We start from the raw sequence: 25964 nt of genomic DNA on the forward strand, positions 1-25964 counted from the left end.
ATCTCCAAAATATATAAACAGCTCATGAAGCTTAATATCAAAAAAACCAATAACCCAATCAAAAAATGGACAAAAAATTTAAATAGACATTTCTCCGAAGAAGACACTCAGATAGCCAAAAAACACATGAAAAAATGCTTCAACATCACTAATTATTAGAGAAATGCAAATCAAAACTACAATGAGGTATCACCTCACATCGGTCAGAATGGCCATCATCAAAAAATCTACACACAATAAATGTTGGAGAGGGTGTGGAGAAAAGGGAACCCTCCTACACTGTTGGTGGGAATGTAAATTGATACAGCCACTACGGAGAACAGTATGGAGCTTCCTTAAAAAACTAAAAACAAAGCTACCATACGACCCAGCAATCCCACTCCTAGGCAAATATCCGGAGAAAACCATAATGCAAAAAGATACGTGCACCCTTATGTTCACAGCAGCACTATTCACAATAGCCAAGACATGAATGCAACCTAAATGTCCATCGACAGATGAATGGATAAAGAAGATGTGGTTATATACATACAATGGAATATTACTCAGCCATAAAAAAGAATGAAATAATGCCATTTGCAGCAACATGGATGGACCTAGAGATTATCCTACTACTACTATTATCCTACTAAGTGAAATAAGCCAGACAGAGAAAGACAAATATCATGATACCAGTTATATGTGGAATCTAAAAAAAAGAGATATCAATGAACTTATTTTCCAAACAGAAACAGACTCATAGTATACCTGAAACTAACATGATATTATAAATTGGCTATACTTCAATAAAATAAAATTTTTTAAATTAAGTATTTTTTTTTAATTAAGTATTTTTTTAAAAAAAGGTTTTATGGTGAGAACCATGAGCTGATTCAGTAAGTTTCCACTAAACAACTAGCAATTTTATCCTCATTCTGCTCACTGTTCCTATGTATGTATAATCTGTTAGAGCATATGGGAAATTAGTATGTATTGAACTGTTACTAAGATATTCTATATCATTTTAAAATAGAAGTAGCCCACCGGACATCAGGGGCCATAGAACAGGACATGGTCAGGCAGACAGCTTGAGTCCTGGCTCTGCCATGTAGCAGCTGCAAGGCAAAGCACTCACCCAGCTGGGTCCCTTGAGTATAGAAGGGGCTGCTGTGAGGTTTAAATAAGATACTGCACATGGAAGTTCAGACATGGATGGGGCCATGGCAGGGCTTCTGTGTGGCCCAGTTTCCATTTCTCTTCCTCTAACAGAATCAAAAGAACGACCATTTGTAGAACTAATATAATATGTAAAGTGCTTTCAAATAAAGAAGTAATTGATCTAGTCATACTTATTAAGTAATACTGTTTGGATCAAGATATATTAGACTTTCAACTGAATCAACTTTCTAGTGATTTAGAAGCAATTTAGACAAAGCCTTTCTAGTGCCTGACATATTGCCCCAGGCAAGTTCTCATTTGGTTTCTTTCTGGCTGTGCTACCCCCACCAAGTCACATCATTTCTGTTTCCCAGTCTTTGAAATGTGGATAATGTCTGTTTCTAAGGTTTGTACGCATCAGGTAAGGTAACTGCCTCAGGCAATATTGATATTTCTAATTAGATGAGAGCATTCAAAACACAAGAACTTCTATTGTGTGGGTTTTTTCTTACTGTTTAGGAGTCTTTTTTATTTTGTGAAAATAGAAGTATTATTTCATTTTTCCATAAGTATTTGGTTATAAATAAATGGTTATAAGTTTCACTTTGGGAAACTCCGTTTCCTTTTTTCATAACTTTGGAGAATGTGGTCCCTAAACTTTATTAATTCCATTACTCTCATTTATTATTCATTTTAAGGATGTTTTGACTTCTCCTAAATATCACTCAAGAAAATTTCTAAATATTGCAATTAGGTCCTAAATACTGGAAATACTTTTCCTCCTTCTGTTATTATTTTTCATATTTTCACTTACTATCTCATCTCCACAGAACTTGGCCTTAAAAGCTGATCTGCCATGTGCTACACACACATAAATAGTTGTGTAGGATACCTTGTCTGTGCTAAAATGAGATGACAGATGTGACAGTACTTTGGAAATTTAAAAGCAAGCTCTATACGCATTAAGGTATTATTATACAAATGTGAATGCAACATTTATTTATTAGGGATATGGAAATAGGGGAGCCTTTCAGAACTTCTGGGCTGAGTCCAATTTAGAATTATAGGCTAGAAAGCTATGTTTTCAGCATGATAGGCAATCCATTGTTTAGATGTGTTTACATCATTACATTTCATGGTTTCAAAAATCCTATCAGTACTGAACTTGATTTTGTTTCTCACATATTTATTTAAGACAATTTGATGCCACAATATTGCTTACATCAGAATAAAAGCAAACAATAGCCGTACTATTTAAAACCCTCTGGATTCCAAGACAAGTATTTTAAACATCGGTTCGAACTGAAAATAAGTAGTCAAACACTGTGTTACCTTTTAAAAAAATATTTGCTAACGAACAAATTTAATAGGTGGAATGGACATTAAATTTATCTCAATGTAACTTTCAGCATTGGCTTTTCAAGTTAAAGCACTTCCACACGTCTGCTGGGCAAAAGCTATGCTGCTATGAATTACTGCAGCCACCAAGAACTTAAGGTTCCTGGCCTACGGCTAGAATTCCAAATCACTCTTCTGGGGGCGCAGGTAAACGTGAAGCAGTAAAGGGGTTTCTGAGAACAAGGATTTGTCCAGGTGATTTTCTTTTAATTGTGTTTTCCTTTCTTTTAGTAAGTAAGTAAGAAAGCCTGAAGGTGGACTTAGGCCTTTTAGTGGGAAACAGACTGGTTAGGCATGCGTTACCCAACCTCAAGTAAGCCCCTTGGGAGAAACCCCTTGGGAAGGAACCTCAGGGACTGAGCTCCAGGTGGGAAGGAGGTGTAACTAGCTGCTTGCTTACAGGAATTTAATTGCTGAAATTGCTAATTCAAGCCCTTAGGAAGAAGACTTGAATTCAGCTTTACTGGCTAAGGGCATAACATTGGGGAAGACGTGGTCTAGAGACAGTTTGATGGGTTCTAAAAAAAAAAAAAGCGAACGGATTTCAAAAATTATTACAGCAAATGACCAGAAGCAGAAAAATAAGAAAAAACATCAATTGGGTGGCTGAGTGGTGAAAAAGTCACATAAATAAAACTGTTCAACAACAAAATTACCAAGTATTTCATATTTTGACAGGTTAAAGCTTTGAAATGGTTCTATTTTTTAAAAGGTACCCATTCATTTCTCCACGATTTCTGGCATTTCTAGACTGAGAAAGTCTCAACAAATAAAAAACTGCAATTAACACAGCCTAAAGAGCTGCAATCCCAGAATCCCTTTTTCTTATCGATTGGATTCCTGTAGTGCCATCTCCTATTTATTCTGCAGCAAAAGTGCTGTATTGAGCAGTGGGATGTTAGAAAGCTTCTAATAAGCTCCTGGCTGCTGATGGAGGCCTAGGTCTCCATCAGTCATCCGATCATTGTGAACAGTACACAGGAGGGAAATAAGCACATTCACACAGACCTCCCATAGCTCCCAACTCATCCACTGCTTACCTCATTTCTCTTTGTGCATTTTGGCCTTTCTCACCTGGCCAGATAAAAGTTCATTCAATTTTCTCAAGGGCAAGGCAATTCCAGAAAGGGATGCATTCTGATTGGAATGACAAGAGAAAGATCTAGGCTCTTCAGACGGTAATACTGCCCCTAGGTTGTGAATCTCACAAAGATCATAAGGGAGCAATTGCTAGATTACTTCTGATGTGCATACTCAGGCCAAAGAGTAATTAATTTCCTCTCTGAAAAAAACTGCACTGTGTGGAGAACTCGCATAAATTACATAAGCAGTTCAGACAGGTGATTCTGTTCCTGAATTTGGCACAGGCAGTAACAGATAATGCTTGTTAATGGATGCTCCGCCCTTACTCAGGGAAGAAAAGGGTCCAGGAAAGACCCAGTTTGCATTAATACATAAAGACTACATGGTTCAAGGTTAAAACAAACCATGTCTCTGAAAGACTGTCATTAGAGAAATGTAACCACATATGTGATCCACAGATACTAACAAATAGCAGGAAATGTATGAACATCTTGGGGAAAAAAGCTTTTAGATTCTTTATTTAAAAAAAGCATCAGTGAAAACAGTAATAAGGATTAAAAGACAATACTTAACAAGAGAGAGAGGGAAAATTATTCTTTTCTTGTCTCTCCCACATTTTCCACCTCCCTTCAATAAAAGATTCTCCATAATCCCAACATTGCTATTCTTTGCACAAAGAACCCTGAGAACAATTTGATATTGAGCAAGTTGAAAGGAGACACAATATCTCAGACCCCTTCTCTCCAGGGCATATGCAGGCAGAAGAGCCATGGCTTCCAGAACATTCTCTTCACATTTTTCTTTCGTGAGCGGCAAGCACTGAATGTTTACCAAAGGCTTTAAAAAAAACAGTATCTCACCAAACAGTTGAGGAAAATATTTAACAACCAAGGCAACGCAATTGCAGTCAAATTTTCACCTCAAGATTGGCATCTTAGGTGTGGGAGGCAGAGAAGCCTCTCAACGCTCAGTCTGAACCTAGAATGAGGATGAAAAGGGTTGATTCTGCCAACAGCTGTCAACAAATGCATAGCTGTGAGCCTCGGGATGACACTGCAGAGCTAGCTGCCCATCTGAATGTGCTTTAGGAAGAGCACCACTATTTGGTCATGGCTGACCTGAGTTCCTGAGCAGCAACCTGCGGACAGGAGAAACACGGACATCCATACCCAAAACATGGAAAGGTCTGAACAGGACAGACCTCTCTCTTCAGTTATCTGTGTCAGGCAGCAGCATCATTTTCAACCACTCGAGGTGACAGCATGAGATGGATGCAACTAGTCCCCATTGTACAATTCTACACAAATGTGTAAACTTGGAAGAAAATGAACCACACTTCTCGGAGTTAATACTCCCCCACCCCCAACTTTTGCCCTGTCATCTGACCAATTTACATTCTATAATCTAGACTTTTATGATTTAGTTTTTCATTATGATTTGATTCTTACACAGTATTACTCCCTTTAGGGCAAAGACTTTCTGGGTGCAAAGAGATCAGACATAACTTCTTCAGTAAAGAAATGGATAACAGGGATCTGTGTACACATTCCATTCCCAGAAAGGTCCATTTCATTCTAGTTCAACTGAGCAGAGAACGAAAGTCATGGCATAAAATGGTAGAACTCCAGTTACGTTGTGCACAGTAGGCATCCATTGTAAGCAACTGTTCAAAACTGGAATGCATCGCTTGATGTGGGTGAAAGACAAAAACAGCACAGACGCTTCAAACACCTTACCTGGGCCATCTGCCTCTCCAGTTTTGATCGGGGAATATCATCAAAGTAGTTTTCATTTCTTCTCCTCCTTGCATCGCCCTGCATGATAATGTGAGGAACGTCTAGGGAGCCACCAGTGGTGTAAGTGCTTTGGCTAAGTGATGGAGACAACTGAGGAGGAGTGTGATTACCACTGGGTTCCTGAATGGAAATACATCATGAAATAAATACCATGTTCTTGTGGCTGACCTCTGGTTTCAAAACTGTGAAATACTGACAAGATACACTGCGGGGTTGGGGAGTCATTTCTGAATCAACTGCCAAGGAATCGATGACATTCTACCATTTTATTAAAGGCACAATCAATACCTCCCCACTAAGCATTTCAGGTTGAAGGTTTACAATATCAACAATCAGGCTCTGTTTTCTTAAGCCAGCACCATGGATGATCCCAGGAGAGAGGCACACCTATGTTGGGCACCCCTGACACTATCACTTGTGTTTACAAGGGAAGGCACCGTGTCTCTATGTGGACAGAGGGGCCTCACCATGGTAGATGCCATGACAAGAAAGCTAAAGTGGGACCTCATGGGTGTTGATCTTCCATCAGCGAGTGGCCTGGCAATCCCTGCCAGGAAGAGGACACTATGGAAACGGCATGTCACACGCACAGACTGCAGAGCAATGCATGTAATGACAGAGGATGGGCTTCAATGGCAGAGAGAACTGGGGGAAACTGGTCAGGAAGTAAGATAGGGGCTTCCCTGGTGGAGCAGTGGTTGAGAGTCCGCCTGCCGATGCAGGGGACATGGGTTCGTGCCCTGGTCCAGGAAGATCCCACATGCCGCGGAGCGGCTGGGCCCGTGAGCCATGGCCGCTGAGCCTGTGCATCTGGAGCCTGTGCTCCGCAACGGGAGAGGCCACAACAGTGAGAGGCCCGTGTACCGCAAAAAAAAAAAAAAAAAAAAAAAAAGAAGTAAGATAAAGGGGGGAAGACAGCTGGGCTCTGATGTGTGCAAGTAAGTGGAGGATTGGATCGTGCCGATTCTCCAGGCTACTTCTCCCCAAGATGTGCTGGACCTCCTATGATGGATTAAGGTCCTACACTTTTTCTCGGGAACTTCTGTCTTTGATTTGTCTGTTTCCCTAAATCTCTTCCAGGGAGCCAGAGGAAGAGGTTCAGCAGAGGAAGGAAAGACAGTAGGGTAAGTAGCAGGGAATTACTCCTCAAGAGGGTCATTTTAGGATGGTTACACTGATGGTGCCTATATCTTTCTCCTCTTTTGTGTAGCAAAACAAAGGCAAAACGATAATGCCTTTCTAGCCTTATTTTCCCCCAATTTATTTGAGGCTTTTCTTACTGAGGGAGAAATAGGTCCTCTTCTATCTTCACTACTCCCTAAGCCTTCACTAGCCTCCAGATAAACCAGTGCATTCCAACTGCCCCAATCGTCAGTTTTCCTCATGGCCCTCCTGGAGCCAATTCTCTTGCATTTCCTGAAGCCTTTGTGTATTTTCTTTTCCTTTAAAACTGAATCAGCTTTAAAATCTTAACAGCTCCTCTCCTGCTCGATCCTCTGTGATACTGACAGTAGTTACTGTTTGCTGAAGTCCACTGATAAGAGGCATTCGACTGCATTTCATCGCTGGCAGTGACATCTAAGTGCTACTTTTGTGTTCGTTTATTATCACTACCCTTTCTGACACTTGCAGAAAAGGAATGAGAAGCAAGCAAGTGCAGGACTCAATAAAGAGAACAGAGTTGGAACTCTCCAACTGGTCATGGTGACCCTGCCTTTATGGTAAATTTTTGAAACGTTTCTACAGGCCTCATGAACACCAGCGACCACTGGCTACTCCTTCCGCTGCCATTCTGCCTGGCAATCTTCTCTCTCTCTGTCTCCTTCCCTCTGCTCTTTCTTGCCTTCCTTCCTCTCCCACTTTATTTCTCTCTTCCTCCTAGTTTTTCTACCCCATAATTCTAAAATACAGCTGAAACAGTTTACTAAATAAAGTTCTAGATTCTCTGCTCTTAATTTTTAAGTGGGCAAAGTTGAAAAATTTTCACTTCTTAAAAACAGAAGACCCTAAGGTTAATTTTAAATTGATCTTTTACTTAACTCTGGTCCTCATCGATTTTCTACCTGTGGGTTTGAGGAGTTTGACAGAAAACTCATTTCTTCTCTTGGTGTAGAGGGGTGTGTGGGATGCGGGGTAGCGGAGAGGTTCTTTAAAGGTGGTGGTTTTTCAGATGTTAGTTTAAATCTCAAAAATATATATTTAACCAACCGAGAAAAACAAATCTTGTCGTAGAAAACACTATCAAAGGCGAGATAGTTTTTTATACAGGCGAGGTAGGCTACATGGAAAACAGCCTGTACTTCCTGACCCACTGCTTCAATCATTTTTATTTTATTGCACAAAATAATTTTCGAGGATAAGAGTGGAGGACAAAACAAGTATGCTGGGTACTTACCCTGAGGGTGATGGACCGAGGGGGCTTCTGTGGTGGGTCGTCGTGCAGCCTGTCTCCTAGAGATGCCAAGATACGTTTCCTGTGGCCAATCAAATTGATTTTTAAAACCTGAAAAGACATATATTTGGGTTAAATATTTCACTTGAGAAAAATAATTTTTACATGTCCTAAAAGATAAAGGAGCGGAAAGAGATTTGTGCAAAGTTACCTCTGCACCGGGAGAGATGTGGTGTGAAATCAGTGTGTCCCCTCGGATCCAGAGAGAGAGGAACAGAATGGCAAGGCAGTGTGGGTAGGAAGAGAAAGCAGGGACAGTGCTGCCACTCAGGCTGCCCTAGGGTCTAACTCTCTACCAAGCAGCCACAGGACCCTTCCAAAGTAGAAGTCAAGCCTCGTCCCTCTAATAGCTTCCTACGGCTCAGAATAAAATCTGAGTCCTGAGCTGGCCTCAAGTTCCAACAAGGCTGCCTGCCCTCTGTCTTTCTCTGTGTCCCCTCCTCTCTCCCCTCCAGCCTTCTCTGTTCTTTGAACATTCCACACTCATTCTGGCCTTGGGGCCTCCACCCTTGTTTCTCCATCTGCCTGGAATGTTCCCCAGCAATTTTCAAATGACACCTTCTCATCCCTTTGGACGTTGTTTAAGTGTTATCTGTCTTCTCACAAAGGCCCTTCCCATCTCCTCTCTAAAAGAACGGAGCCCTCACCCCGTCACACTCTACCCTGTGATCCTCTTCGTATAATTCTCTGAAATAACTTTATTTGCAGGTTTAGTGTTTGTGTAGCCCTCTCCCCCAGGTAAGCTTCCAGACAGCAGGTATATCTTTATCATTACTATTTCCCAAACACCTAAACCAATGTTTGAAATAGTGGGGGCTCAATGAATATGAAAGAATGAATGTTAATACAGATGAAAGTAGCAAAGTAGGATTAGAATCAAGTACTGCCTGACCAGAGACTCCCCAGGATGGGATTTTTGAATCTGACAGGGCTGCAAAGGGCATAGTGTAGAAGAGATAACAAAGGAAACCAAGCCTTGCAGACAGCCTCTGTCCTCAGCCCTCCCCAGAGCTTTACAAATGTTACTCTTTCCTTCATCCCAACATTCCTAACTGGAAGGTGTTCTTCTTGCTTTACAGAGGAGGAGATCGAGGTTCAGAGCGGTTAAGTAGCCCACCTAAGAGCTAGTATGTGGTGGCTCTGGGATTTGAATATGGTTTGCCTGACCCCAAAACTTGTTTTACGCCAAGGCAAACAGCAAAGTTTGGGCATATCTCCAAATATTACTGACTTTTTTAAAACAACAAATTATAAATCCATTCATAAGAAATATATTCACCTCTTTCTGCACAAGTGTAGTACCAGGATAGAACAACCCTTGTTGGATAACTAGTTCCCAAAGTAAATGACCCATTGTGAAAATGATTTTTTTTTAAAATTTCTCTTTTCAAGTTTTAAGGGGTTGAAGTGGGCATTTCCTTGGCACTCATCCTGTGCTACCTTGAACTATTATTGGCCTATTTGTCAGTTAGCCTATTGGCCTTTCTGCCTAATCTGATTTCAATTTTAATCTAGCATGATGCTCTATTCCTTTTATTTATTTTTTAATTAAAACTTTATTTATTTTTAAATTCATTAACTTGGGATGTCTGGTTTTAATTAATAGTAATCTCTTTTATTTATTTATTTATTTTTATATTTATTTTTGGCTGTGTTAGGTCTTCGTTTCTGTGAGAGGGCTTTCTCTAGTTGTGGCAAGTGGGGGCCACTCTTCATCGCGGTGCACAGGCCTCTTCACTATCGCGGCTTCTCGTTGCGGAGCACAGGCTCCAGACACACAGGCTCCAGACACACAGGCTCAGTAGTTGTGGCTCACGGGCCTAGTTGCTCCACGGCATGTGGGATCTTCCCAGACCAGGGCTCGAACCCGTGTCCCCTGCATTAGCAGGCAGATTCTCAACCACTGCACCACCAGGGAAGCCCCCAAATTTATTTTTAATTTCTAATTTAATTTTTATTTTATATTTGAGTATAGCTGATTTACAATGTTGTGTTAGTTTCAGGTGTACAGCAAAGTGATTCAGTTATACATATACATATATCCATTCTTTTTCAGATTCTTTTCCCATATAGGTTATTACAGAATATTGAGTAGAGTTCCCTGTGCTATACAGTAGGTCCCTGATGGTTGTCTATTTTATATATAGTAGTGTGTATATGTTAATCCCAAACTCCTAATTTATCCCTAACCCCACCATGTTTCCTCTCTGATAAACACAAATTTGCTCTATTCCTTTTATACTCACTCTCTGACCCATGTCTGTCGAAGATGGGGATGGTAAATGTTAATCAGCGTGTGTCTACCTGCACCACATCCCTCTGATTTTATAAACCTTCATCTTCCCAGGCTGATAAATCCTCTCATCTTTGCAGGTTGTTTTCATAAAGCAGTCCTTTTAGTCCACTCTCTCTGTACCTTCTCCTCCTGTATTCCAAATGCTTCAGGTCTGCTGAACACATTACTCAGAACATTCCAGGTATAAGTGAACCATGGCCTTACGAGTGGGCTACTATTTCCTGCTTTTAATGCCCCTTTAAAAATGCCCTTTCTAAGCACTCCTGATTTTGGGCTGGCTTTTTAGCTGCAGTAGGAATAACTAGGCACAAAAATATACACTGACTGTAAAACCTCTTCATTTTGTTATAGCTGATAGTTGAAAGCCCTTTAATCTTGGAAGGATGGTTTGAATGATTTCTCCCTACATTCCTTATCTTACAGTTGTCCATGCAGAAGCCCATCTGCCATCTTTCTGCCCACTCATGTAACCCTGTGTTATCCTTCTATATTCATATTAGCCAGCTTGGCATTTCACTACCCAGAGGAGCTTAGTAGTTCTTGCAAATTTGGGAATTTCACCATATACTCCTTTTTTCAGGTGATTTACAAATATGCTAAGTGTGGTCCGCGGGCTGATTACTTGCAGGCAATACTGTTCATACAATCCAGAGAAATACCCTTATATTCTTTCATTGTTTCTTCTTTTTTTAAGCATCAAGATCAAAGAATTCCTCCATTTCAGAAAATTACAACATTAACCTTTTCAAGTGTATCTGCAAGTCTAAAAACCACTACATTTTCTTATTCCCTTTTATTCTTATTCTCAATTACTTTGCCAAAGCTTCTGTTAGATATAAATTCCTCCCCCCAAATCTCCACTGCCTTTCTCTCAGTAGGGAATTGAACCTGATGCTGATGGTGCTGCCTTGGGCCCCTAAAACCTGCTAAGAAATGTTTGGGTTTTTTTTAAAGATATACGTTTTTAAGATTTATTATTTATTTATTATTTATTTTTGGCCGCATCAGGTCTTAGTTGCGGCACGTGCGATCTTCGTTGAGGCATGTAGAATCTTCCGTTGCAGCACGCAGGCTTCTCTCTAGTTGTGGTGTGTGGGTTTTCTCTTCTCTAGTTGTGGCGCGTGGGCTCCAGGGCACGTGGGCTCTGTAGTTGTGGTGCATGGGTTCCAGAGCGCGTGGGCCCTGTAGTTTGCGGCATGCAGGCTCTCTAGCTGAGGCGCGCAAGCTCAGTAGCTGTGGTGCGTGGGCTTAGTTGCCCCGTGGCATGTGGGAACCTAGTTCCCCGACCAGGGATTGAACCCGCGTCCCTTGCATTTTTTTTTTTTTTGTGGTACGCGGGTCTCTCACCGTTGTGGCCTCTCCCGCTGTGGAGCACAGGCTCTGGACGCGCAGGCTCAGCGGCCATGGCTCACGGGCCCAGCCGCTCCGCGGCATGTGGGATCTTCCCGGACTGGGGCACGAACCCGTGTCCCCTGCATCGGCAGGCAGACTCTCAACCACTGCGCCACCAGGGAAGCCCTACATCCCCTGCATTTTAAGGCGGATTCTTTACCACTGGACCACCAAGGAAGTCCCAAGAAATGTTTTTTTTTTTTTTATGTTGGGGGTAGGAGTTTATTATTTATTTATTTTTGCTGTGTTGGGTCTTTGTTTCTGTGCAAGGGCTTTCTCTAGTTGTGGCAAGTGGGGGCCACTCTTCATTGCGGTGCGTGGGGCTCTCACTATCGCGGCCTCTCTTGTTGCAGAGCACAGGCTCTAGATGCGCAGGCTCGGTAGTTGTGGCTCACGGGCCTAGCTGCTCCGCAGCATGTGGGATCCTCCCAGACCAGGGCTCGAACCCGTGTCCCCTGCATTAGCAGGCAGATTCTCAACCACTGCGCCACCAGGGAAGCCGCCAAGAAATGTTTTTATAGCAATAAAGCCACTCAAAATTATTTTGACAAAAAACTGACACTAAATAACAAATAACTGTGATAGAATTGAGTTGGCGTAACTTCCATTGCTGCTTTTGGTTTACTCTCTGACAGCTCAGTTTTGGGCAAGTTACCTGATTCCTTTGATCCCAGTTTTCTTGCCTATAAAATAAGGAAGTTAATGCCAATCTCAAATGTTGTTGGAAAGATGAAGAGTGAAACTGTGAGAATAATCAGCACGGTGCCAGCACATAGAAGACACAATCTCACGGTGTGCTCATTCCAGCTAGTGGTCTCTAAGGATGCAAGGAAATCTGACCTGCAAAAACAGGGACTTGGTCATTTTCATAAAGTTAATGATGTCAAACAAATATGCTGGTGCCTTGCATCATGAGATGTGGTTAAGCTTGGAAAAACCCTCATTGAAGTGACATGTACTGGTAGTAATGGGTCTGGTTTCTAGCTATTAGTTTAATATCAGACCTAATCTAAAAGAATGCATCCTATTCTCCCATCCCACCATTCAATCTCCAATAGGAGGTAAGCTGAGGCCCTCCTCCACACTAAGCTCCATTGATGCCTCCTCCACACAACTAGCCCGAAGAGGGAAACAGACAGATGGGTGGACAGAATGAACAAATTAACACAGAGTGATGGTTCATGTCAAGAACGCCTGGGTAACTCTCCTTCTATATTAGAAATGATCCTTTTTTTTTTTTAATTTATATTTTGGCTGTGTTGGGTTTTCACTGCTGCGCGCGGGCTTTCTCTAGTTGTAGTCAGCGGGGGCTACTCTTCGTTGCAGTGCGCAGGCTTCTCATTGTGGTGGCTTCTCTTGTTGCGGAGCATGGGCTCTAGGCGCACGGGCTTCAGTAGTTGTGGCATGCAGGCTCAGTAGTTGTGGCTCGCGGGCTCTAGAGCGTAGGCTCAGTAGTTGTGGTGCACGGGCTTAGTTGCTTGGGGCATGTGGGATCTTCCCGGACCAGGGCTCGAACCCGTGTCCCCTGCATTGGCAGGCAGATTCTTACCCACTGCGCCACCAGGGAAGTCCAGAAATGATCCCATATTACAGAAGATACTGATGATTACATTTATTGAACATCTGCTATGTTCCAGGTGTGCCAGAAACTGTTCCAAGTGTACTATATATGTGTAAATATCTCATTTGATTCTTATAACAGTATCATTCCCATTTTAGAGATACCAAACCTGAGACTTAGAAATACTGAGTAATTTGTTGAAGGTCTCACTGCTAACAGGTATCCTGTCTGGGATCTGCACCTGATTCTTAACCTGCTCTTTACCACTCACCACACTCTTCTTCTTGCTATCAACCTCTATACTGTTTGGTCTTAGCTACACTATTAGTTACACATTATGATGCTTCTTAAGATGGTGATTTTTATTTTGAGTTATCATGTTCAAAACATTTATACTGGGTCTCGATCATCTGAAAACATTAAAATAATACAGTTTCAGTTTTGGACAAGGCTCAAGGCAGGGTTAAAGCTTCAAGCCAAAAGAGCTCAGGTGGGTGTACCTTACAGAATTCCTCATGAAATGCATATATACACAAAGGACAAGAAGTCCTCATGAACCTAAGATTCAATTCAAGTTGACTAATGTTAGAGAGGTAGGGAGGGTGACATTTGGCTTCAAAACTCCAAAGTTAACAGTAAGAAATCCAATTGGCAAAACAACGGGAAGACTATTCCAAAGAAAGATAGTCATTATGGAAAACTTAAGTCCAAAGGCAGCTGCGTTTGCCTTGAGTGAGAACAGCTTAACATCTGATCATCGTTGTAAGCAGATAGGGAAATAGTGAGATCCTGCCACCCCAGGCACCATAATTCATGAGCAGTCAGTCTGTAAACCTTCAGTTTTCAAAAAGCTGGAGCAATAGTTACTGTGGTAGAAAAGAATTCTGTATGGTTTTCATCACTGCTTGGGTGAAAAGTTAACTGCATGTAAAAGGAAGGAACCCCATCAGAGTAAAAGGAAAAGTAATGGCAACCTACTGAGGATTTAGCTATTCCAAGATATTGAGCCAATTCTGCTCAATTCAAAAAACAATATCGAACAAACACATGAAAGGATGTTCAACATCACTAATCATTAGAGAAATGCAAATCAAAACTACAATGAGGTATCATCTCACACCAGTCAGAATGGCCATCATCAAAAAGTCTACAAACAATAAATGCTGGAGAGGGTATGGAGAACAGGGAACTCTCTTGCACTGTTGGTAGCAATGTAAATTGATACAGCCACTATGGAGAACAGTATGGAGGTTCCTTAAAAAACTAAAAATAGAACTACCATACGACCCAGCAATCCCACTACTGGGCATATACCCTGAGAAAACCATAATTCAAAAAGAGTCATGTACCACAATGTTCATTGCAGCTCTATTTACAATAGCCAGGACATGGAAGCAACCTAAGTGTCGACAGAAGAATGGGTAAAGAAGATGTGGCACATATATACAATGGAATATTACTCAGCCATAAAAAGAAACGAAATTGAGTTATTTGTAGTGAGGTGGATGGACCTAGAGACTGTCATACAGAGTGAAGTAAGTCAGAAAGAGAAAAATAAATACCGTATGCTAACACATATATATGGAATCTAAAGAAAAAAAAGGTTCTGAAGAACCTAGGGGCAGGACAGGAATAAAGATGCAGACGTAGAGAATGGACTTGAGGACACGGGAAGGGGTAAGGGTAAGCTGGGATGAAGTGAGAGAGTGGCATGGACTTATATATACTACCACATGTGTGGGAAGCAGCCACGTAGCACAGGGAGATCAGCTCGGTGCTTTGTCATCACCTAGAGGGGTGGGGTAGGGAGGGTGGGAGGGAGACACAAGAGGGAGGAGATATGGGGATATATGTATATGTATAGCTGATTCACTTTGTTATAAAGCAGAAACTAACACACCATTGTAAAGCAATTATACTCCAATAAAGATGCTAAAACAAACAAACAAACAAAAAAACCAATACCAAGTTTCTGCCACAAATTATTTGGTGGATTCAAAGAGGAAACACAGAGAAACTGGGCATAAAAACTACAGAGCCAAACTATTAACTAAGAATAAATTATTGGGCTTCCCTGGTGGCGCAGTGGTTGAGAGTCCGCCTGCTGATGCAGGGGATGCGGGTTCGTGCCCCGGTCTGGGAGGATCCCACATGCCGCGGAGCGGCTGGGCCCGTGAGCCATGGCCGCTGAGCCTGCGCGTCCGGAGTCTGTGCTCTGCAACGGGAGAGGCCACAACAGTGAGAGGCCCGCGTACCGCAAAAAAAAAAAAAAAAAAAAAAAAGAATAAATTATTATACATATGAGGATAAGAAAGTGGTTCCAACTGCTGAGTTCCAATGGGTAAAAAATTAAAGTTAGTGCATGTTTTCTTAATGGTTTTTATTACAACTATCATGAGAAATGTGGGTTAAAGGGAAGGAATTGAAACAACACAGGCCTGCTGCATATTGGTATTCACTCATCAGAGTAGTAGCTGCCTCTGGGAATCTTCTCCAGTATCAATTAAAGAAGACAACTTCAGAAACCCCTTTGCACACCCTGGCAATAGGTGAATAACTGTGCTGAGTGACAATGCTATAGTATTATATCACTGTCATTTATGTTTCTGGGTTTAGCTGTGGGAATTCTGCTAGACAATATCATGACATTACCCTCACACTGAATAGGTCACATCAGAATATATGTCACAGCAAACTGGAAGTCAGGGTACCTAGACTTCTTTTTCTTCCCTCTTTAAATTTAATGTGACATAAATTAAACAGGTTTTTCTCTTTTTAAAAATTAATGTTTTGATTATAATAACAATACTGTGCTCCCATTATAGAGACAGGAAATACAGAAAAACAAATAAGAGGATGAGCTATCCTAGGCTCTTAGTGTTTAGGTACATTTCCTTTCATTTTGTCCCCATGATTATGTGTTGCGGTTGTCATACTGTAAGTACAATTTTTACTGTAATTTTTTTCACTCAATATTAAACCTAAAGAACTTTCCTACTTATACTACCCTCAGCAGGCATTTAAAGTAACTCCATGTTACCATATTATTGCTTTTGAGAAGTATGTCATAATTCATTAACCACCCCCCTCCCTGTTGGAAATTTAGCTTGTGCTTCTTTTCTCAATATCAAACATTCCACGTGCTTTATAAATGCTATCATCCTACAACTTCCATTTTCGTTGCCATGTTTGCATAGACACAATATGAAAAACACCAGAGAACGCTGCAGGAATGCACGTGAGTCATGAAGAAGAGTCATGTAGCGACAGTCTGTCTCCATGTTCCACATGAAATCTCAATCCGTTTATTGCCGGCTGGACCCAGTCCTCCAGGGAGAAATCACAAACCCACATAATGTTCCTCAGTGTCACATTTTGCATTTGTTATATTTTGGAGTTCAGATTTAGCTGACAGACGTGAAATAACACAGGTAGCTGGAATCCTCCAGAGATTACACGTGCAGCAGTGCTGAGCACACAGGCGATTCTGGTTATCACTGTGGGACTGCATCCTTCTTATTTCTGGATTTTTATTTAGGGAGGGATTTTTATTTTATTTTTATTTAAATGGTATTTTGAATGAAACAGCTCCACGCTGCATGCGGAACCCCCCTTCCATTTTAAAAGAGTAGATTATTTCCCCCTTCCCTTTTCTAGATATTTGCCAAGTGAGGACAGCAGCTCCCATGCAAATCTAGAGAGCTCATCTTCCTTCAGAGGGGCCTCTTCTAACAAAACTCCTAGTGCTCTGAATGCCAAGAATGGAAGCTCAGATGGAAGTTTATCAGGTTTGTTCTCCTCTGCAGAACTCAGAGGAATTGCAATTAAATGTGAAAGCTTTCCTCCCTTCCTGGTAATAATTTCTAAACACTTTCCACTGAGAGCATCAAGGCAAAAGTGCCTGTGTGTCATTCAATTTCAACTCCCACAATTCCAGAAATCCTCATTTGAACTTGCATTTGATTTTTGACTGTGACATTTGCTCTCTCCTTTCTTGGGCTGTAATAATCCATGTCTGGAATGGTATGGTGGATAGAAGGACCTCTGGAGCAGACAGTCATGACATTTTGTTCTTGCTCTGAATTCTTCTTCTAGCTAAGTGATCTTTAACATCTTTGAGGTGTGATATTGAAGGGACGATAATAATCTAATTCAGCAAACATTTATTGGCTGTCTTCCACATATAATGCAATTTGGGAGCACCAAAGAAGAAAAAAATTCAGTCCTCTAGGGCTCTCAATCCAGTAGGTGAAAAAATATTTTTTAAAATGTGTGTGTGTATATATTCTTGCATATTATCTATGCATTTATCCATCCATCCATTTACCTACCTACCTACCTATCATCCACCCATCTATCTAAATATATATGACTACACAGCCTTCCAAGACTAAAAGGGATTTCTGTGGACTGAATGAGAATGGCTAGGAAGCTGCTCTGGAAATTATAAAGCACTAAATTAGGGCATTATTTCTCTTTTAAGTACAACAGAAACTTAAAACTTTCTTACCCTATCCTTGAATAATCCTATCAGCAAAATTTTGAATAATATCTTTGTTACTTAAATGTGCAATTATGGATACCTCTGGGTAGATTTAGATCAAGAACCATGCCTTTCACCTCTCCAGCCCTCTTTCCTATTAATCTAAAATGTCTTTAACTCCAACCAGACAAATCTCTTCCATGTCTTCAACTGTGTCATGTGCATCTCTTTGGCCCAAGTATATAACACCTTTGCATACTCTAGAATGTCCCTGTCTTCTTTATCATTAGAATGTTGCAAGGATGAAATTAAAATTCACCTAAAGCCTTCCTTGCTCACTTCTCTTTTTGAACTTCTCTAGTATTTGTGGGCTGCCCTGTGCTGTTGACACTTGATATACAAGGGTGGGTACTGCTAGCTCTTTTGTTATATATATGTGTCTTACCTGTTCAACCAGACTGTAAGCTCTGGGAAGTCAGGTACAGCGTCACTGTAACCTAGGGTCCCTCATGGCATCTAGCACGCAAGTATACCTTAAAGGGACATCCCTGAAATCTCAAATCTGATCCCTTTTGCAATGGACAACAAACGAAGTAGGGGAGATACCTCTGATAGGCAAAGAGGAGAAGAAAGGAACAACTATACCCTATATCTTTTCCTTTCTACTCTCAATAGTTTTCTATTCCTTCTGATTTTAGCACCAAATTCCTTTACACAGCCTTGCCAAGGGTGATGTAAAACTCCCTTACCTCCCACCATCTCTAAGTCCTTCCCTATACCTCTACCCCTTCAACTAAAAAATCAAAAATCTGTGACTAGATTTTCCAGATTTTCTTTCCTTCTGCTATTATTTTTTAGAGCAACTGCTACTAAATAATCAGCAAATAAGTTTGTATGACAGATGCCATCGAAACACAACTGTGTTGGAAATTGGAGACAATACAAATAAATGGAAAGACATCTTGTGTTTGTGAACTGGAAGAATCAGTATTGTTAAAATGTCTATACTACCCAAAGCAATCTACAGATTTAATGCAATCCCTATCAAAATACCCATGACATTTTTCATGGAACTAGAACAAATAATCCTAAAATTTGTATGGACCACAAAAGACCCCGAATAGCCAAAGCAATCTTAAGAAAAAAGAACAAAGCTGGAAGTATCACATGCTCTGACTTCAGACTATACTACAAAGCTACAGTAATCAAAACAGTGTGGTACTGGCACATAAAAAGACACATAGATCAATGGACCAGAACAGAGAGCCCAGAAATTAACCCATGCACATATGGTTAACTAATCTACTACAAAGGAGGCAAAAATATACAATGAGGAAAAGACAGTCTCTTCAATAAGTGGTGCTGGGAAAACTAGACAGCTACATGTAAAAGAATGAAATTAGAACATTTTATACCATATACAGAAATAAACTCAAAATGGATTTATTTTATAAAAAATTCTAAATGTAAGACCTGAAACCAAAAAACTCCTAGAAGAAAACACAGGCAGTACAATTTCTGACATAGGTCTTAGTAATATTTTTTTGGATCTGTCTTCTTAGGCAGGGGAAGTAGAAGCAAAAATAAACAAATGGGACCTTATCAAACTTAAAAGCTTTCACACAGTGAAGGAAACCATCAACAAAACAAAAAGGCAACCTACTGAATGGGAGAAGACATTTTCAAATGATATGTCTGATAAGGGGTTAATATCCAAAGTATGTAAAGAACTCATAAAACTCAGTATCAAAGAAGCAAACAACCCAATTAAAGAAGTGGGAAAAGGACCTGAATAGACATTTTCCCAAAGAAGACATACAGTTGGCCTACAGGCACATGAAAAGGTGCTCAACATCACTAATCATCCAGGAAACACAAATCAAAACCATAATACAATACCATCTCACACATGTCAAAATGGCTGTAGTAAAAAAGACAAGAAATAACAAGTGTTGGTGAGGAAGTGGAGAGAAGGGAACCTTAGGATACTGTCGGTGGGAATGTATATTGGTACAACCACTGTGGAAAACAGTATGGAGGTTCCTCAAAAAACTAAAAATAAAACTACCATATGATCCAGAAATTCCACTCCTGGGTATATATCTGAAGAAAATGAAAACAATAATTCAAACAAGATATATGCACCCCAATGTTTGTAGGAGCATTATTTACAACAGCCAAGATATGAAAGCAACTTGTGTCCATCAACAGATAAATGGATAAAGAAGGTAAAATATGGTATATACATACAATGGAATATTTCTCAGCCATAAAAAAAAAGAATAAAATTTTGCCATTTGCAACATGGATGAATCTGGAGGGTGTTATGCTTAGTGAAATAAGCTAGAGAATGACAAATGCTATATATTTTCACCTATATGTGGAATCTGAAAAATAAAACAAACAAATGAATATAGCAAAACAGAAACAGACTCACAGATACAGAGAACTAGTGGTTACCAAAGGGGAGAGAAGTTGGGGGGTGGTGGTGGTGAGGCAAGACAGGTGAAGGGGAATAAGAGGTACAAACTACAAGCTATAAAATAAATAAGTTACAAGGATGTAATGTACAGCACAGGGAATACAGCCAATAATTTATAATGACTTTATGTGGAGTATAATCCATAAACATATCTAATCACTATGTTGTACACCTGAAACTAATATAATATTGTAAGTCAACTATACTTTAATCAAAAACAAAACCCAAAACACAACTGTGTTAACCTACGGCAAGGAAAAGAGGTTCCAAGTTACACAATTCCAGAGAGAGCAGAGGGTGGTGAGAAAGAGGGAGAGTGTGAGACGGGGGTGGAGGTGGGCTGGGAGTTGGGGATATGTGTGGTTTCTGAATGTAGTCTGTCTCAGTAAACAGGAAATACTAATTACGAGGAAACAAGATAATCTCTGCATAGAAAGAGAGGCCTTAATGGTATAATTGCCTCAGCGTTTAAGGGTTCTGGAGGTAGAAAGCCTTTTTTGAAATCAATGAGAATCTTAGGCTTATTTGCAAAGCTCTCTAAATTACCTCTTGATGAAAGTACTAATTTTCTGATTATATTTTCATATAAACACTGCTCCAGAAGATTTTTAAAAAATACAAACCAACCAAGCAAACAACCAACCAACGAATCAGTTCCTAACTAATTTCCCTGTAAGTTACTTGTAAGTATAGCTTGCTGCAAATCGGAATTTCATAGGAGAAATTCGGTTTGCATTGCACTTGAGCAATTGTTGGGATTATTGAAGGAAAAATTTGTTATGAAAGAAAATGGGGGGCTTCCCTGGTGTCGTAGTGGTTAAGAATCTGTCTGCCAATGCAGGGGACATGGATTTGAGCCCTGGTCCGGGAAGATCCCACATGCCACGGAGCAACTGAGCCCGTGCGCCATAACTACTGAGCCTGCGCTCTAGAGCCTACGAGCCACAACTACTGAGCCTGCATGCCACAACTACTGAAGCCTGCACGCCTAAAGCCTGTGCTCCACAACAAGAGAAGCCACCACAATGAGAAGCCCGCACACCACAATGAAGAGTAGCCCCTGCCCGCCACAACTAGAGAAAGCCCGCGCACAGCAACGAAGACCCAACACAGCCAAAAATAAATAAATAAATAGATTAATTTATTTTTTTAAAAAAAGAAAGAAAATGGGAACTATGTGCTATATCCCACATGTGAAGTTATTCTTATAGATGTGATGATGGGCTAATAGCATGTGAAAGCTGCAATCTCTTTGCGGTATTATTAATACATAAAAATGCTCTGCATCTGAAGAAGTAGAAAGGCCACAATTTTGCTTATATTTTGCTAACCATGCAAGATATTTACGGTTATTAAGGGTACTTTTCAACTTAGTTTTTTTCAGTTTTTGAGATCATAAAACTTATGGTCTATTATATTGTGTGCCCAATGTGCCCATTATTGTAAATGAAATTATGTTTAACAAAGTTCATTATTAACACACACCCATTTATTATAAATTAAACTGAGATATACAAAATACATGAATATAACATATTTGTAGAAGAGCTCTAAGAGAAACTGAATCTCAAGAGGCAATCTTAGGTGAGGTCCTGGTTATCCAATTTTTGGATTATAAATGGTTTCCTTCTCTGCTCTTTTTCTGCTTCCTTCTTTCTGTTTAGCTACTTTACTGTCATGTAACACCCTCTATCAGAGGGTAGGACAGTGAAAGGGACAATGAATTGAAACCAGTCGATTCTGTTTCTTGTCAGCAGCTCTGATAAAAGAATTTGGCATGGGAGGAGGCAAAAATCTATCTAAAACTAGTTCAAATTGAGGTTTAAAAAATGCTTGCATGGGGCTTCCCTGGTGGCGCAGTGGTTGGGAGTCCGCCTGCCGATGCAGGGGACACGGGTTCGTGCCCCGGTCCGGGAGGATCCCACATGCCGCGGAGCGGCTGGGCCCGTGAGCCATGGCCGCTGGGCCTGCGCGTCCGGAGCCTGTGCTCCGCGGCGGGAGAGGCTACAGCGGTGAGAGGCCCGCGTAGAGCAAAAAAAAAAAAAAAAAAAATGCTTGCATGGATTTTACTTAGCCTACCTAGCTACTACTGCACTTTAGAATTGGGTGTTCACTGTATTTCAGTCCCTATATGGAGGGAAAAAGGATGTTAAGGGTTAAAAAAAAAAGTATTTCTGAGGAAAGCAGATGTTGTTGTTAGTCCCAAGGACAGGCTCAAGATGAGGAAGCAGGATGGTAGTGAGAGAGAGATTTTTTTTATAATCCTTTTCTTCCATTGCTTTCCCACACCCCTATCAGCTACCTCCTTATCATCTTTATCTCCTGAAGAATCCCATAACAGAATAAAATTGGAGTCCCTATATACTCACTAGAATGACTAAAATAAAAAAGGTTGACAATACCAAGTGGCGGTGAGGATGTGGAGAAACCGGAACCTTCATATCGCTAGTGGGAACGTGAAATGGTACCTCTACGTTTTGGAGAACTGCCAATATCTCACATTATGACTCAGTTTCTTATCATACAACCCACCAAGTACCCTCCTAGTCAGCAACCCAAGAGAAATGGAGACATGTCCATACAAAGATTTATAAATGAATGTTTAGACAACATTACTCATAATAGCTAAAAACTGGAAAAAATCCAAATGTCTCATCAACTGGCAAATGGATGAGTAAAATCTAGTATATTCAGGCTATGGAGTACTACTCAGAAATAAAGAAGAACAGGCTATAGATACATGCTACAGTGTGCGTGAGTGTCAAAAACATTATGCTAAGTGAAAGAAGCCAGACACATAAGATTACATGTTGTATGATTCATTTTTTGATGTTTTTAGGAAATATAAAACTATATCTAGAGAAAACAGATCAATGTTTGCTTAGGGTGGGAATGGGAGTGAGGACTGACTGCAACGGCTGTGAGGGAATTTTTTTTTTTTTTTGGTACGTGGGCCTCTCACTGTTGTGGCCTCTCCCGTTGTGGAGCACAGGCTCCGGACATGCAGGCTCAGTGGCCATGGCTCACGGGTCCAGCCGCTCTGCGGCATGTGGGATCTTCCCGGACTGGGGCACGAACCCATGTCCCCTGCATCGGCAGGTGGACTCTCAACCACTGCGCCACCAGGGAAGCCCGGGAATTTTTTATAGTGATGGAAATGTTCTAAAACCGAAGAGCACTGATGGGTGAACAACTGTATAAATTTACTAAAACTCACTGAACTGTATACTTAAAATGGGTAATTTTTATGACCCATAATTGTATCGCAATAAAGCTGTTTAAGAAGTAATGCTGGGAGAAAGCCCTCAGTATTCAGTATTCAGCAAGTGTGGTGTAAATAGGCCATTCCTGAAGGCTATAATTCAGGTTGCTCCAGAGAGAAACCGCTGTCCTCTAGGAATGTACCATTTTCCACCTGGACTAAAGGATAAGCAACACTCGAACTGCAGGGTGTCCAGGATATTTCAAGGGAAATGTGACCCAGAGGGCAGCTTTGCTCTAGGTACCGAGTGCTGTTTAGCTACAGGCTAATGGGTGAGTAGGACATTCTCTGTTACATGTCTACAGTAAATGAGGACCTATGGCTTTCAATATGTATATTTTAAGAGTCTTAATCTTCCTAGCGATGACACTTTGGTAAAAATGTTTATGCTTTTTAAATGCTTGCAGCAAACGGTTTGTGAATGTTTGAAAAGAGAGAAGTGCTCACTAGAAGCCATGATGGGCTCTGTAGGGGTAGCAGGTGGTGATAATGAGATTCTCTCAGCACTAGGGAATAAGGTTGCATTCTAAGCACTAAATTAATCACACCAACAGAATGAATGGAGACAGAATGACTTGGTTCAGAAAGCGCCAATGGAATAGACCGGCAATTTGACTACTTTGTTTAGATACTGAAACCCAGCTGAACAAAGAAGGTATGTGTCAGGGTGGGGTGGGCATGGAAGAAAGGGCGGGGGGCAGATTCAAGCAGCAAAACAGTGGATAAAACACAATTAAAAAGCCTGGCCTTGGTAGTACTGTTGGGACAGAGAGCTTGAATCTGGAGAAAGGAAGCTCCTTGATCACTTAAAAGGCATTCTCTGCCGTTGGGCAGAGGCTATTTCATCAGGTCTCCTATTGATCCAAACAAGATCTCTCTCAAAATTCCCTTTCCTCCAATACCACGTGCACCGGGAGGCAATCAGAGAATCCGTTCTCTTGGTACCCAGATACCAGGAAAGGAAGTGTGAAAGATGGAGGGTGGGGAGACTTTGACCACAGAGAGGCCTTCCCACCATACATTAACTGACTGCAAATCTTGTTGATACGCTGTTCTCGAGTCAACTAACTCAACACCGTGGAAGCACAAGATTCTATCAGACGAACATAGTGACTGGGAGCAGGGTTTGGTGTCAGGGTGACGTGGGTGTGAGCCCTGATTCTGGCACTTACTATATATGGCTTTGGGTCAATTGTTTAGCCTCGCTCAGCTTCACCTAACTCATTCAGAATAATGGGGTTAAAAAAATAGTACTTACCCTCTTAGTGTCGGCATTAAATGAGATATATGAAAAGCACCTAGCCCAGTGCCTGGCACAGAATGAGTCTCACTAAAGGGTAAGTTCATTCAGTGTCCAGTTGACAGACCAGGAGAATGCCATAGATATAGTGTCTTTGATTTCAATAAAGCACTTGATGAAGTCTTTCATTATCTATAAGATGGTGGGCTCTATGAGAGAAAAATTAAGTGGATTCACGGCTGGTTGTACAGCTATACCCAAGAGGCTTGATGAATGACTCTGTCACAGCCTGTAGGGGGGGACCACTGATTGAATGCCATAGGCCTCTGCCCCTGGATTCTGCTCTATTCAATATTTTTATTAATGGCATCAAAGTAGACCTAAGAGGGACGTTTATCAGATTTTTCAATGACATAAGGCTGTGAAGGATATTTAATACGGTAATAGGCCAATGCAAAATTCAAAATTCCCTCAACAGGCCGACAGGCCATGGTGACACCAAAAAGATGCAATTTAACATGGTTAAATGTAATGTCCTACATTAAGGTTCCAAAAGAAATCAATGGTTCAAGTTCAAGATGGAGGAATATATGGCTTTGCCACAGTTCAGAGAAATATTGGAATTTTTAGTTGAACACAAAAAAAGTGCCTCTTTTTAGTGGAAAGAACATAAGATGACAGGTCAGAAGGGGAAAGGAATGTACATATAATACAGATCAGCTCATTTACCTTACTGTTTCAGTCTTACAAGTTTGGTGATTATCTCCATGTTAGAAGTGAACAGACTGAGGCTCAGGGATTTTAGGAAGTTGCCAAAGTAGGTGACGAAGTCAGGAGCTGACTTCCAAAATTCACGCTCTTTATACGTATATCATCATATCCTGCTGCCATTTCTCTCTCAGAGGCGCTGTGAGGCTCAAGTGAGACAATTTTAGAAGAAGTACCTAGCATGGTGCCCAGCCCACATCTTCTGCTCAAAAGTTGTTGGTCTTTCCCCAGAGACTCATTTAGCTGTAAGGCTATGTGCTTATTTAAAAGACTCGTACTTTATTTACTACAGTATGAGCCCTGCAGTTTATTCTAAGTCTTTTCAAGTTTATCCATTAATATATCTACCACAGAAATGATTCTGTTTTCTTATATTCCTTTTACTCTCACTATTATTCCAAAATCCTTCATGCCAGAAGGGGAAGCCCTGGCCAGGAAAAGGTAGTGGGAAATTTGAGGGCAATCTGAAATCTGTCAGTCAGTAATGATTCCTAGATAATAAAAACTTTTTTTTAAATTAAGGTAATTTTCAAGGGCTGCATTAGTGGTTCAGTGTTGCATATTTACTTGAAAAAACCTCAATTACCTTTAGATAATGGGGTGGTGTGTTAAGT

General features: G+C 40.8%; 1 protein-coding gene and 1 long non-coding RNA gene across 23 annotated transcripts in view; one reads left to right on the forward strand and one right to left on the reverse strand.

Annotated features, from left to right (window-relative positions):
* The window catches only part of ANKS1B (ankyrin repeat and sterile alpha motif domain containing 1B), a 1163282-nt gene that overhangs the window by 79087 nt on the left and 1058231 nt on the right, over positions 1 to 25964 (reverse strand). For 16 of the 21 annotated variants that reach the window (XM_067697625.1, XM_067697628.1, XM_067697637.1 and 13 more), the window contains 2 exons: positions 7810 to 7917; positions 5355 to 5534 (listed from right to left, as the gene is read on the reverse strand). In XM_067697625.1, the coding sequence (XP_067553726.1) occupies positions 5355 to 5534; positions 7810 to 7917 (288 nt within the window). The remainder of the gene's footprint in view (positions 1 to 5354; positions 5535 to 7809; positions 7918 to 25964) is intronic. The other 5 variants (XM_067697640.1, XM_067697639.1, XM_067697638.1 and 2 more) reach the window with 1 other exon arrangement.
* The window catches only part of LOC137202309 (uncharacterized), a 31700-nt gene that overhangs the window by 4849 nt on the left and 887 nt on the right, over positions 1 to 25964 (forward strand). The window contains exons 2-5 of one of the 2 annotated variants that reach the window (XR_010932541.1): positions 2547 to 2682; positions 2767 to 2848; positions 6495 to 6538; positions 23897 to 23997. This is a non-coding gene — a long non-coding RNA (uncharacterized lncRNA). The remainder of the gene's footprint in view (positions 1 to 2546; positions 2683 to 2766; positions 2849 to 6494; positions 6539 to 23896; positions 23998 to 25964) is intronic. The other variant, XR_010932540.1, reaches the window with a different exon arrangement.

The sequence above is a fragment of the Pseudorca crassidens genome, chromosome 11, assembly GCF_039906515.1.
Source record: "Pseudorca crassidens isolate mPseCra1 chromosome 11, mPseCra1.hap1, whole genome shotgun sequence".
NCBI lineage: Eukaryota > Metazoa > Chordata > Mammalia > Artiodactyla > Delphinidae > Pseudorca > Pseudorca crassidens.